Below are 14755 nucleotides of genomic sequence, written 5' to 3'. Positions count from 1 at the left end.
CCACGCCGCCAGAGCCCGATTTCTGTTCTCATCCTGAAGCAAAGTTCTTAACCTGAAGCACTATTTCTGGGTTAGTGGAGTCTGTAACCTGAAGCATATGTAACCCAAAGCGTATGTAACCCGAGGTACCACTGTATCAAGAACTACCACTTCATGCCCAACATGAGATTCTCTCCTATTCCATTTCAGTTAGCAGAATTTGGAGTGCAAGGTGTGCATTTTTTCAACATAGGCAGCCAAGGTGAGAGGAGAACGTCATGGGTGGGGGGTGGCCTTTGGTCAGTGGAAAAGGCAGCCCCAAATGTAAAGCAGTAAGGTATAAAAGGAGAGAAGGCAAACCTTTTGCAGCTGTCGCAATGACTTTGAAGGTGAGCTTTTGGCCAGCGGCCTCACAGGTGTACTCGCCAGCATCCTCCTTCTCCACCTGCTGCACAATCAGCCGCCGGGTCTTGCCTTCAGCTTCTACCTTGAATTTCTTGCTGGAGGTGATCTGCTTCCCATCTTTGAACCACTTCACTTCTGTCTTGGCCTGGGCCACCTCACAGCTGATGGAGGCGTTCTCTGAAACAACAGCCTTGATCTCTTTCTGGACCCTCTCCTTGTTGACAAATGCGTCCTCAACTTCTGCAACTGTGGCGAGGGGAGGGAGAAAAGAGGACAAGGACTGTAACTCTAAACTCCCAATTTACAGCACATCAAGGTTTCCCCATTAACCTATAATCACTTTTAATATACCCCATAAAAGGCAACGTCTCCTCCAACACTAGTCTCCTGCGGATCAACACACAAAATTCAGGTTGTAGCACAACACAGCAATAGGATCTATAAACTCTGTTTGTAGGCAACAGTCCCCTTTTCAAATCATGGATACAGAGTCTGCTTAAGGACCTGTTCACTATATACTGTATTTTTCGCTCTATAGGACGCACTTTTCCCCCTCCAAAAATGAAGGGGAAATGTGTGTGTGTCCTATGGAGCAAATGCAGGCTTTTGCTGAAGCCTGGAGAGCGAGAGGGGTCAGTGCGCACCAACCCCTCTCGCTCCACAGGCTTCAGGCAGCTATCCGCAAGCCTTCAGAGCGCGGCGGGAGCGCTCCGAAGGTTTGCAGATAGCAGTCTGCTGACCGAAGCCCAGGGAGCACAGTGCCAACTCCCACTGTGCTCCCCGGGCTTCAGGCAGCTATCAGCAAACCTTCGGAGCACTCCCCCAGCCCCGCAACCTTGCCGCCGCTCCCGGACCTGTTCTGGGGGCTGGGGTCGGGGGAAGCCCCATGGCTAAAAACAAAGTTAAGACAGCGAGCGGGATCCATCCCGCTCGCTGTCTTGGCTTCTGCCAAAGCTGTGCACAGCCTCTCCCAGCTGGAGAGGTTGTGGGTGGCTAAAGAGGAAGCCAAGACAGACAGCGGGATGGATCCAATGCGCCCTATGGAGAGAAAAATACGGTAAAAAAAAAAACTTCTAAAATGATGCCCAACAGGGCAGTCAGTGGGGCTGACATTTCAGTGGCTGCTACATTATACCTCAACATTATCTGCTCTCCATTTCCATTCAAATTAGCAGCAGAACATCAAGGAATGTGGGATGTGCAAATTTTCATGGTTGGTAGCCCAGGAGATAAGAGTGTGTGTTTTGGGGGGTGGACTTTGGTGAGCAGAAAAGGCAGTCCCAAATATAGATAGAACCATATAAAGGAAAACATCCAAACCTTTTGCAGCTTCTGCAATGACTTTGAAGGTGAGTTTTTGGCCAGCAGCCTCACAGGTGTAATCACCGACATCCTCTTTTTCTACCTGCTGCACGATCAGCCGCCGGGTCTTTCCTTCAGCTTCGATCTTGAATTTCTTGCTAGAGATTATCTGCTTCCCATTCTTGAACCACCTCACTTCTGTGTTTTCCTGGGCCACCTCGCAGAGAAGAGAAGCATTCTCTAAAAAGGTAACCTTGATCTCTTTCTGTACCTTCTCCTTGTTGGCAAACACAGGCACAGGCTCTGCAGCAGGGAAAATAAAACACATGACAAAGCAGAGCAGTTAATTGCTGATTTCTTTTTTTTCTTTTTTCTTTTTTTGAAGTATGTGTAATGTTTCTCGTATTTTTTCCATGTAACATTTTTACAAATCAGTTTCATTTGTTGAGACATTGGGGGGGAAGGGGGGGAAGGGGGGGTGGGGTTGGGGTTGGGTGGATATGTTTCTATTTTGCTTAATGTATGTAGGGTTTGGTGCAGTGGCGTAGCGTGGGGGTGCAGGGGGGCCGCCCGCACCGGGCGCAACATCTGGGGGTTCGGGTTAGGGGGCGCAAATCCATGGGTTAGGGGGCGCAAATCCATGGGTTAGGGGGCGCAAATTACTTGCCTTGCCCCGGGTGCTGACAACCCACGCTACGCCACTGGTTTGGTGTCAGTGTTGCTTGTGCTGTTCACTTGTGTTCCTTTGGTGGTGAGAGAGGTTGGGGTCGGCCTAGGGTGTGGTTGGCTGTGGTGATCTTTGTTATTGTGTGTGAGTTGGGTGTGTGTGTGTTTTGGATCAGGTTAGCCATATTGATTTGTACGCTGTTGGTGGGTTATTGTCATTGTCTTGTTGGGCTGTGTATGTGATAAAGGGGGGGCATACTGGGGTAAAGGCGTCTTCTTCTGTTTGTCCCCGTGTCAGTTTCAGTTTATTGGTTAATTTTTCTAGTAGGGCTGTTTCCCCTACTATTTGGTACCATTGGTCCATGCTTATTAATTACTGGTTTCTAACACACACACACACACACACAAACTTAAGAACTTAAAACTCAATATAACCTACACAGAATAAAGTACAAAAATTAAACAGTAAACCAACTTCAGCCGTACAAACACATGGCTGGGAAACACACTACAGAAAAAGGCAACCAGCTAAAAGATAATACTGTAGTGAGCTTGCCTAAAATCCAAAGGGAGGGAATTCTAAGAACTGGTGCAGCAGTGCTAGAGGCCTTGCTCCTGGTGGCCATGGAGAAGACCACAGGAATGTATGGCCAATTGTCCCTCTGCCGAAGACGGCAGTGACAAGGAAACAACTTACAGAGCAAGGTGCTTTGCTTTGGCCCTGCCCACCCCTGAAATGCAGCCCCTGGAAAGGTTGCCTTATATCCGGTTTCCTGCCATGGCCAGCCAGGTGTGTGTGCATTGTGTTAAGTTGTGGGTGAACGTATCAGACAACACAGCGATTCTTCAAACAGCTCTTGTTTATTCACAGGCCAGAACAGAACTGAACTGAAGGGTTCAGCCAGCCTGCTTATATAGAGCTCCACTACAATGCAACTGTAACACTTTCTGTAACTATCCAATCACTGAACGTCACTTTCAATCCCTTTTTTTGCATATGTGGACCTGAGTGAAAACTATCTACAGTATCCCCCTGCTGGCCCAGGGTGAGAACTTCAGTACATAACACATTGTATTCCAGAGGGAGGGGGTGGAATATCTCTTGCAACAAGTTTCCTTGCTAGCAGTCCTATATTTACAAAGTAGACGATAAAGTGTTGGTGAAATATGGCCTAGCTGCTTCAATGCAACTGAAATTTAAAAAATTAAGGTCTTCTATATATAAAATAAATGTTCATAACTGCATATATAAACCACATGTCTGAAACCCCACAGAAAAAGTCCTGAAACCATTTTGTCCCTCCCAAATTGACCTCAAATATTTCTCTGCAAGGTCGAAGGAAAATGGAAAACCCTCCCCATTGTCTTTTTGTTCACAAATCCTTTCTTAAGGGTATGTCTGTGTATGAATAGGGTGAGCCTGTGACCTGGCTCAGGAACTAAGTATTTGTCATTACAAAAGACTAGCCAGGCTCCCCAGGTAATCCAATCAAGTGACCATTAACAGGTAACCTGCCAGACAGGAGATAAACAACGTACTCAGATTTCTGTTGTAGACCGCCCTTTCTGTGATGTAGGTATGATGTATCTGGGGGGTGGTCTTGAGCTACACCCCTTCTGTGATGGATGTATGATGTTTCTGGGGGTGGTCTTGGACTATATAAGGGCGGGCACACCTTTGTTCTGGGTCCTCCTCCTTTCTCCTGCGTGTGAGGGGAGCACCCTGTTGCAACAGTTCAATAATGATCAAGCTTACAAGCTGCTTTGCTTTTCCATATTCTCTGGTTGGCCTCTGTTATTTTCTCCGACCGATGGAGAACCTACAAAGGACTCTATAAGGGCTCTTGTGTCCCCCATAAGGGAAGAAGGTCAGATTTTTGTTTATTACACAATACAGCTCCCTTGAAAGCACAGCTATTGACATGCCACTCCTAGATCTTCCGCTGTCGGATTCTCTATACCTGAACATATACATCTGCTTTCAGTCCTGAACAACCAGTCACCTTACTGTGAGCACTAGAATAACAAAAGTGCCAATTCAACTACCAGAAATATATTGTCAGCAAGACTTTTGTGAAGGGAGGATGACTACATGGCGAAAAGGAAGCAATCAGATTCCCCTGCTCACCTTCAACCTCAACATGGAATGTTAACTTGTCGTCCTTTGTTTCACAGGTGTAAATCCCTTCATCTTCTTTCAGTGCATTGTGGACAATGAGCTTTCTGTTAACTCCCTGAGAGGTAAATGTCACTCTCTGGTCCAGCCTGATAGGTTTTTTACCCTTCTTCCATATGACGGGCTCGTTCTCTGATGAGACCTCGCACACCAGCTCAAATTTCTCTGAGAGCTTGACCTTGATTCCGGGGGTTGATTCATTGACGAACTTTGCCACTTCGTCTAGAAAAGTAAGTTGAGGTGCAAAACAGAGTTGGCAGCAAAGGGCGCAGATGGACTGAGTATGTAACTGAAACAACATTTTGCATGAATTGGGAAAGCAGGCGATTTTTTCCAAATCTGAAGCAGAGGGAGGTTTTATTTCATTTTTTAAAAAAGTTGGACTTTGAGATTTGCATTGTAGATTTGCAACGCTGACATTGTAATAAAAGCATTAGAGCTTTCATGGGGTGAGGGGAGAACATGAGGAACGAACTCAAAGAAATTCCGCAGCAGCAATGTAAAGGGGAGAAAGAGACTTGCCAGGAGACATTTTGCTGCTGAAGACATTTTAACGCCTGGGGCAAAAGTCAAGATGGTGGCCGCTCCCATTCCATGCATAGAAGTTGACCAGTCGGGTAAATACATAATCTTATTATTCAATGGTTTGAAAAGGGCTGAGAGAACAAGTCTTCACTGGTGAGTTTGTGTATATATATATATATATACACACACACACACACACACACACACACACACACACAAACATTGGCTTGTTTAAATATTTTGTTGTTATTCTATAATATTTAAACATCCCATTTTATTATTATTATTATTATTATTATTATTATTATTATTATTAATGTCTATACTTCTCTTCATCCAAGCATCACAAGGTGATTTACAATATAAAAACACAAAAATGCATACCATAGTATCAAACAAACACAATAACCCTCCCCTGCCACACACACAGTTTTTGCAGTTGTCGTTACTCAGATTATGCTTTATATCTCTCCCCCCCCCCATGTTTAATTTTACAGAGTATTTTGAATTGATATATAATTGTGATGGATTAACTCTGAGTAAAACTTAGTTGACTACCACCTACTGTTTATATTAGACCACTGCAGGCGGCCTAAGGCTGAAAGGTTTATTGGTTTATTGGATATTCAAATGCCTTATAAATTTTAATTTGGTCATATTTGTGATACAGTTTTATAAAACATTTTATACGGTGTTTTGGAATTTGGATGTTCAGATTCCAGTATTGTTTGCAGGTATTTATTCAGTCAGGCATTTGTACTTAGGCCTTTTTGGCGGCTACATCCTGATTATAAAGAAATTAAATAAATATTTTTTTTATCTATACCCCTCCCTTCCCGGTTCAGAAAACCAGGCTCAGGGCAGCTAAAAACAAATTTAAAACACTTAATTGATGCAACACAAAACAGCATAAAATACAGTATAAAACGTGAATAACAATAAATTCAGAATTAAAAAATCAATTTAGGTGGGAAATCCATCCAATAAACGTTATCTGATCACCAGAACTAGCTGGCTAAATTAGTCCTATTTGGGCCAGCGAGGAGACCAGGGGAGAATTAGCTGTGGGATCCCAGAGTGGGTAATCTTCATAAAAAGGGGAGTGAGGGAAGGAAGGGGAATAAAAGATCAGGCTAAGTTCAAATTGAAAGCCAGGCGGAATAGCTCTGTCTTACAGGCCTTGTGGAAGGAATTTAAATCCTGCAGGGCCCTGATCTCTTGGGACAGAGCATTCCACCAGGTCGGAGCCATCACTGAAAAGGCCCTGGCCCTGGTGGAGGATAATCTGACTTCCTTAGGGCCCGAGACCTCTAAACTATGATTATTCATGGACCTTAAGGTCCTCTGTGGGACATACCAGGAGAGGCAGTCCCGTGGATACGAGGGTCCTAAGCCACAAAGGAATGGAATGGAATGGCCTCCCCAGTGAGGCTTGCCTGGTGCCTACATTAAGATCTTTTTGGTCCCAAGTGATGACCCCTTTATTCTTCCAGATGTACTAGCGAGAACACTTTCTCACACATCTGGGTGGTTAAGGCAGAGCTTGCAAGCTTTGAAACACAGCTCTTTGCTTCTGGTTTTCTGGCTCTCCTCTCCCCAGCAAATAAAAAAAAATCCTAAGAAATATACATATAAAAATACCTTTCAAACTTATCTTGGCAGTGCTTTCCAGATTATGGGCGACAAATTTCACCTCTGCTTCTTTGAAAACACTTGTGACCCTTTTGACGGTGAGGCTGTGCGACGTTTTGGTTCTTGTAATAATGTACTTATCGCTGTTCTGCACGATGTTGCCATTAACATACCACGAGCCGGAACAGGTATTAGTGAGGTCAACAGTGAAGATTGCGTCCCTGCCTGGCACTACTTCTACATTTCTCAGATGGCTTCTCACAGCCAGGACTGGTTCTGTGGAACAGAAGAAGAAAATGCAGTTGAAATGACCAGCTATTAGACAACGAAGGTAATGCAACTCAGAAAACACGTCATCCTTAGGTAGATTGCTACTGTATTGAGATTACAGTATTTTTTGCTCTATAAGATTCACCTTTTCCCTCCTAAAAAGTAAGGGGAAGCGAGAGGGATTGTTGCTTTCACTGTGCAGTGATCCCTCTTGCTGTTCTGGCTTCTGAGATTCAGAATATATTTTTTTTCTTGTTTTCCTCCTCCAAAAACTAGGTGTGTGTGATGGCCTGGGAATCCGATTCAGAGGCTGAACCGGAGGAATCCCAGCCTGCACAGGAGTCCCTGCCTCCAGGGCCAGCTGAGCCAGGGCAGGGGCTTGAATCTGAAGGGCCTGCACCTGTGCCGGATCCTCAGGAGCAGACACCAGCTGAATCCACTCTGGCTCCTGAAGTGATGGAGGACCCATTGCCTGCAGGTGCGCCTCTCCCAGCCCTGTCAGGGGAAGGTGAGTCTCCCCCTGGGTCCAGTAACCCTCCAGCCTCTCCTGAGCTGCAGAGGCTCAGGGCAGAGAGGCGGAGGGAACTGGTTTCTCCCAGAAGGAGTGCTCGCTCGCCTTAAGGCCAGGAGAGGCGGGTCACCTGGGGGCCGGGACTGCCCCTGGCCTCAGAGGAGATAAAGGCCAGTCAGCCCGGTCCCAGGTTGCGGGAGCAACATCGTTGAAGACCTGTTTCTGCCAGCGCCCAGACCTGTTCTTCCAGAGTTCCCGTCCTTGCCCGGCTCCTCGCTTTGGACCCCGCTTCAGTCTACAGACCCTCGACCCAGGCCCCTGACCACGCCTCACAGTAACCTCCCCCCAGGACCAGCACAGTGTGTTTTGTGGTCTGGTGCATCTTATAGAGCGAAAAATACGGTACATTTGTGAGATAACCAGTCTCATATAATCAACATGCTTAAGTATGCACAAAGGGGTTAATGCCATAGAGTAAGCTGTCCTTCCAGGCTTAGCTAGGCCACTCCCCCTCACCTTAGAAGGAAGGTAATCAATTCTATTGTTGTACATCAGCCTACATGAGAAGCTCATCTTGAGTTCCTGCAGAAATAATTTAGGAACTTTCACCACTGTAACTAAGCCAAGTTTTACTGCCTGTGTTTTCTGACTGATGTATGAAAAAGCACATGAACCTGACCTTTGAAGAGTTTGTAAGTAAACCATTTTTTAACTTACCAAATGTGTGGTCTTTTTCTATGCTGGGGAACAGGGGAACTTTGGTAGGAACTTAGAAGGGCATATTTTAAAGGTCTGCCAGCCTGTGTTTCCATGCTTTACTTTGCTGAATATTTCTGGTTTTAAATCTCTGTTGGGGTTCTCTCCCTTAACACTACAGGGTAAGGTATTTCCCCTTCATGGGCTTCAGGGCCAACATAAAACTGGATGACCAGAGAAATTATTATTGGCTCATATTTTTTGAGCTGAGAACTGTCTTGCAAAAATAGGAGAAATGCAAACTCTAAAGAATAATTATATTTCAATCCACCCTTTAGCCCAGGAGGTGAGAAGCAGGATTCACAAAAATTAAATTCCTCCATCATTCCTACCCTCCACAATACTCTCAATCTAACTTGTTCTTCCTCAGTGGCTCTTAGCCTAACCAACTTCTCAGAGATCCTGCGAGACCAGCCTGAGGAGGTTAATCCTAAATCATATCAGAACCTTACTAAATCATACCAAGAACCTTGAATAAGTTATTGCTGAATATTAGGTTCGCCTCTGAATAGTGTGTGGGATGTGAAACACAAGAGCAGTCAAGTACAACATCCTAGAGTGAACATGTTTACACATGGGGAGGAATGTTTGTCCAGCCAGCAGGTAAACTTCCTGTTTCCTTCTAGGCTGGGACAGACTTCCTCTTCATGTGACTAGAGGTGGGCGTGGCCTCACCTGTGCAGGTAACGACAAAAGCACAGGGCAGGGCTGCCATCTCTCTCTCTCTCTCTGACTACATTCGTCAAAGAAGCAACATCTGCTTAGGCAAAGATGCTCTCTTGGCCTCCAGCCAAGAGAGCACAATGGGACTGTCTCTTTATGGGATAGTTGCCAGGTGTATGTTACTTTTCCAAGCTAAGTCTGCCTTCTGGGATCCAGTTGTGAACAGAATGTGAGTAAACTCCTTTTATACTTTTATAGAAGACTGTGTCATGTCTTATCTTTTATGAGGAAATAAGGGGAAAATACCAGAGCAGTTATTATAGAGGCTTTAGCAAGCCTGAGCAAACGCATCCGCTGTGAGTTTAAAAAGGGGAATGTTACTCTGCTAAATTGTGAACTTGTTTACAAAAGTTGGAAAGGCTATAATCAAACAACATATCCTCTCCTGCATCCCTGTACATTCCCACATAGTCAACCCAACACAGCAATCACTTTTGATGCTCTAAAGCTCACATCCAGCTCACTAGCTTCCAATGGCTCACTAGCTTCCAATAGTTTCTTCATTTCATGAGATGTAGCAGGTCTATGCACCCAACCTGAAAAGGATCTAGGAATCTTGGTTGACCACAAACTTGACATGAGCCAACAGTGTGACGCGGCAGCTAAAAAAGCCAATGCAATTCTGGGCTGCATCAATAAGAGTATAGCATCTAGATCAAGGGAAGTAATAGTGCCACTGTATTCTGCTCTGGTCAGACCTCACCTGGAGTACTGTGTCCAGTTCTGGGCACCACAGTTCAAGAAGGACACTGACAAACTGGAAGGTGTCCAGAGGAGGGCAACCAAAATGGTCAAAGGCCTGGAAACGATGCCTTATGAGGAACGGCTAAGGGAGCTGGGCATGTTTAGCCTGGAGAAGAGGAGGTTAAGGGGTGATATGATAGCCATGTTCAAATATATAAAAGGATGTCACATAGAGGAGGGAGAAGGGTTGTTTCCTGCTGCTCCAGAGAAGCGGACACGGAGCAATGGTTCCAAACTACAAGAAAGAAGATTCCACCTAAACATTAGGAAGAACTTCCTGACAGTAAGAGCTGTTCAACAGTGGAATTTGCTGCCAAGGAGTGTGGTGGAGTCTCCTTCTTTGGAGGTCTTTAAGCAGAGGCTTGACAACCATATGTCAGGAGTGCTCTGATGGTGTTTCCTGCTTGGCAGGGGGTTGGACTCGATGGCCCTTGTGGTCTCTTCCAACTCTATGATTCTAGGATTCTATGACTCATACTCACCAAGGTGCAAGGTTCCTGGGAAGTCAAGGTAGCCGCTCTGGCCATAGTTGTTGACTGCAGACACTCGGAATTGGTAGTCAGCCTCTTCAGCAAGGTTGTTCACAGTGAACTCGGTTTCAGGAACGGGGGATTCATGGCATCTCAGCCAAGTGAATCCAGTCAGTTTCTTACGCTCCACTACATATCCATCAATAGGGATGGGACGCTCCATCTTAGGCGGGGACCAGGATAGCATCACTGAGGTTTCTGTTTTATTTTTCACCACTGGGTCAACTGGGGGATGCGATGGAGGCTTCTTTGGAGCTGGGTAGCATGAAAAAAGAGGGGAAAATAAGTTGATCTGTTTGAAAAGCCAGGATAATTATTATTATTATTATTATTATTATTATTATTATTATTTTAAAAAAAATTATTTGTACCACCTGGCTGGATTTCCCCAGCCACTATGGGTGGCTTCCAACAAAGATTAAAAATACATTAAAATGTCACACATTAAAAACTTCCCTGAACAGGGCTGCCTTTAGATGTCTTCTAAATGTCAGGTATTTGTTTATCTCTTTGACATTTGATGGGAGGGCATTCCACAGGGTGGGTGCCACTACCGAGAAGGCCCTCTGCCTGGTTCCCTGTAACCTCACTTCTTGCAGTGAGGGAACCACCAGAAGGCCCTTGGCACTGGACTTCAGTGTCCGGGCAGAACGATGGAGGTGGAGACGCTCCTTCAGGTATACTGAGCCGAGGCCGTTTAGGGCTTTAAAGGTCAACACCAACACTTTGAATTGTGCTTGGAAACGTACTGGGAGCCAATGCAGATCTTTCAAGACCAGATCATTTAGGGATACACACACATCAATGCCAGAGGCAACACGATATAAGTCATGCTGTACCAGATATCAATCCTTGTCTCAAGCTACCAGAAAATTCCACAGCCTTCTTCACCCTTGCTTCAGGAAGACCAGCCCTACAATACACTGCAGCTATTTTAATACATCCAGATTTAAGTTTGCTTCCTTTCAACCTAAGAGTTCATCCAGACTTCCACTTTTCCAGCTGCTCCGCCCCCCCCCCCCGGAAACCCAATCTTTACTGCTGAATCAGTTTTGAGTTCCATGCTCTCAGCAGGGTGCCCCAAAAAGTGTGAGATTGCAGAGGTCATTTCTGGGCTCCACAAGATTGCACAGGTCATGAGGAACAAGGGTTGGGAAGACAAGCGTCCCAGTTTTCCAAGTCAACACTGCCTGTCACAAGCTTGTCTGCTGCCATCCCTGTTGTCTAATACGGTGATTGCAGAGTACAGCACAGTTCACCTTTCGGCGAGAAAGGTCCTTCTTGCAGATGCTGACAAAAAGCCAAATTACACTAAGCTCATTGTGTTCCACTGTGATTGACACAGCCATGCTAGCACATGGGATCCACAACCAAACGCCAGAGTCATGGCTGGTGAGTGGAGCAGTGGCTGCAAAAATGGCTCCAAGTTTTCTACCTAAATGCAGGGCCGGATTTAGGTTTGATGAGGCCCTAAGCTACTGAAGGTAAGGGGGCCCTTTCTATGTCCAGCTGTCCTTTGTCAACAACAAATTGTCGCTGTTTTTTTGTGTTGAATATATGCTATGTGGTAATTTATGGTCCTAATAGGTATCTAAAGCCATTTGCACATGCAGAATATAGGCACCCTATATATAGTAAAGGTAAAGGTACCCCTGCCTGTACGGGCCAGTCGTGACCGACTCTGAGGTTGCGCACCCATCTCGCTTAAGAGGCCGGGGGCCAGCGCTGTCCGAAGACACTTCCAGGTCACGTGGCCAGCATGACAAGCTGCATCTGGTGAGCCAGCGCAGCACACGGAAACGCCGTTTACCTTCCCGCTATAAAGCGGTACCTATTTATCTACTTGCACTTAGGGGTGCTTTCAAACTGCTAGGTGGGCAGGAGCTGGGACCGAACGACAGGAGCTCACCCCGCCGTGGGGATTCGAACCGCCGACCATACAATCGGCAAGTCCTAGGCACTGAAGTTTTACCCACAGCACCACCCGCGTCCCTATATATAGAAATGAGCAAACCAGTGATATTTTAGGGAGCAGGCTAGCAGGCGGGGCCCATGACTTACATCATAGGAGCCTACACAACACAAAACACTGTTGCTGTATGCAGGTTTTATTTTATTTGTTTTTTATCTTATATTTTGGAAATGTACATCCAGTTGTTTTTTCCTTTAATTTTTTTCAGGGGCCCCCAAGAGAGTGGGGCCCTAAGCTATGGCTTGTTTAGCTTATACAGTCATACCTCATGTTGAGTCCACTTCAGGTTGTGTTTTTTCAGGTTGCGGACTGCCAAAACCCGGAAGTACCGGAACGGGTTACTTCCGGGTTTCAGCAGTCGCACATGCGCAGAAGCACTAAATTGTACTTTGCACATTCACAAAAGCACTGAATCGCAACCCGCAGGTGCACAGACGTGGGTTATGAACTCTGCGGGTTGCAAACGTGCATCCCGCACAGATCAAGTTTGCAACCCAAGCGTCCACTGTACATAAATCCGGCACTGCCTAAATGTGACCAGCATGTTGAAATGGAAACACCAGGATTTTCCATGAAGCAAACAAGGCGCTTTTCTAATAGAGCCATTAGACTTTATAAGACACAGAATATAAATAGGGAACCTTGGCCTGATACACCCTCCTTCCTTAGCTATCTACATAAATATATATATCAGTGTCACAAGATATACTGCCATCCCCCCTGAAGTTTAATGGGAAGGCCAAAGCTGCAAAGTGCTGGACTGTTTAGCATCCAGCTCAGGTTCGGTAGGTTGGCTACATACTGAAATCAGATATTAGGTACTGACCCTTGACTCATTAAGCTTAGTAACATTTAGTCAGATCCCCACCTCCTCTGAAAGAGCATTCTCAGGTGCAAGATTGTTTTGTTCAGCATGAGAGGGAAGCAACATGCAACTGTCGGGTCAATGTTGTCTAGGGTGTCAACAGCTTCTGAGTTTGCTTAGGAATCGCAGCAATTTGCATTTTTTCAAAATCCTCATTAAAATTCAGCAGCAATTCATTGCAAATTTCTCATAAGAAATATTTGGAAGCAGTTTTGACTACTGTGCATGTTTTGCAAGCAGTTTCCCATAATGCATTTTTATATATTCTTTTCACAAATATATTAAACAGATGGAGAAGTGCTCCACCCTGCCGCTTCAAACAGCAGGCTGAAACTTTTATTATTCAGGAGATCTGCTTGTGTTCCAGTCCTCCACAAGAGGGCCAGCTTCTTCCCTTGAGAAGCCCTGGAACCTAAGACATAAAGTTAACCATAGCCACTTTCCTCATCCTAAAGGTAAAGGGACCCCTGACCATTAGGTCCAGTCGTGGCCAACTCTGGGGTTGCGGCGCTCATCTCGCTTTACTGACTGAGGGAGCCAGCGTACAGCTTCCGGGTCATGTGGCCAGCATGACTAAGCCGCTTCTGGCGAACCAGAGCAGTGCACGGAAACGCCATTTACCTTCCCGCCAGAGCGGTACCTATTTATCTACTTTCACTTGACGTGCTTTCGAACTGCTAGGTTGGCAGGAGCTGGGACCGAGCAATGGGAGCTCACCCCGTCGTGGGGATTCGAACCGCCGACCTTATGATCGGCAAGCCCTAGGCTCTGTGGTTTAACCCACAGCGCCACCCACATCCCACTTTCCTCATCCTAGTGCTGGCCTATACCATAAGCTGCAGAGCAACCATACCCTGTGGGTTTCACATAGAGGAAGAGAAAACAGCTCACCGGACACAGTAAACTGGGTGGATGTTCTGCACTCATCGGCCACAAACACAATCTCTGCTGAGTCCTCCATTTTACAATCTCGGATTATCATGCTGTACTCTTTGCCGGATGAAGTGATGGCAATTCTGCTGTTGGGCTTCAGTTCTTCCTTGTTCTTTAGCCACCGAAATTTCTGGCACTTGTTTTCCAGCTCCACGCAGAATATCGCTGTGTCATTTATGCTGACTGCGGTCTTCCTTGGCAGTTTCTTGATAATATTCCCTTTGGTGGGGTGGAGATTTTTAAAGAAATTATTTTTAATAATAGTAATAAAAAAAACATCAGCGGAACATTTAAATACAAGGACCTAAAAGACATAACATTGCTTAAATCACTTTCTCTAATTCGTAGAGATTTAAAACTCTGTGCACATAAATTACAAAGGTGAATCCTGCATAACTATTTGTATTATTACTAGTGAAGTGACAGAGGGAGATTTTGTTAGCACATAGGGAAATCAGAGAAATGCAGGGAATAACCAAGACCACAGTGATATGAGGATTTGCAATTTAAAATATACAGAAAATGTTAACTGTGTATCCTATGTAGTTTATGTCAAGAACGCTAATACTGTACACATATTTGTGTCTTTGTTTCATACATAGAAGCGTACACACACACGTCTATAGCTTTCACAAACTCAGACTAAGTGCACGGTATCAGGTACTACTTCAAAGGTGGTTTGGAAAGCTTGGCCTTATTTCTAGTAATGGGCGAGATTCACCTGCCTCCATGATGATTGAGCTTTCTTTAAAAGTTATTAAACTTT

General features: G+C 45.4%; 1 protein-coding gene across 29 annotated transcripts in view; it reads right to left on the bottom strand.

Moving 5' to 3' along the window:
- Window positions 1-14755, bottom strand: part of OBSCN (obscurin, cytoskeletal calmodulin and titin-interacting RhoGEF) — a 270159-nt gene that overhangs the window by 225739 nt on the left and 29665 nt on the right. For 26 of the 29 annotated variants that reach the window (XM_079996236.1, XM_079996263.1, XM_079996261.1 and 23 more), the window contains exons 4-9: window positions 13948-14208; window positions 10172-10474; window positions 6695-6961; window positions 4481-4750; window positions 1705-1989; window positions 340-630 (exon numbers count right to left, since the gene is read on the bottom strand). In XM_079996236.1, the coding sequence (XP_079852362.1) occupies window positions 340-630; window positions 1705-1989; window positions 4481-4750; window positions 6695-6961; window positions 10172-10474; window positions 13948-14208 (1677 nt within the window). The remainder of the gene's footprint in view (window positions 1-339; window positions 631-1704; window positions 1990-4480; window positions 4751-6694; window positions 6962-10171; window positions 10475-13947; window positions 14209-14755) is intronic. The other 3 variants (XM_079996239.1, XM_079996243.1, XM_079996259.1) reach the window with 2 other exon arrangements.

The sequence above is a fragment of the Podarcis cretensis genome (genome assembly GCF_951804945.1).
Source record: "Podarcis cretensis genome assembly, chromosome: 12".
NCBI lineage: Eukaryota > Metazoa > Chordata > Lepidosauria > Squamata > Lacertidae > Podarcis > Podarcis cretensis.
This window is presented reverse-complemented; position numbering and strand designations above follow the sequence as displayed.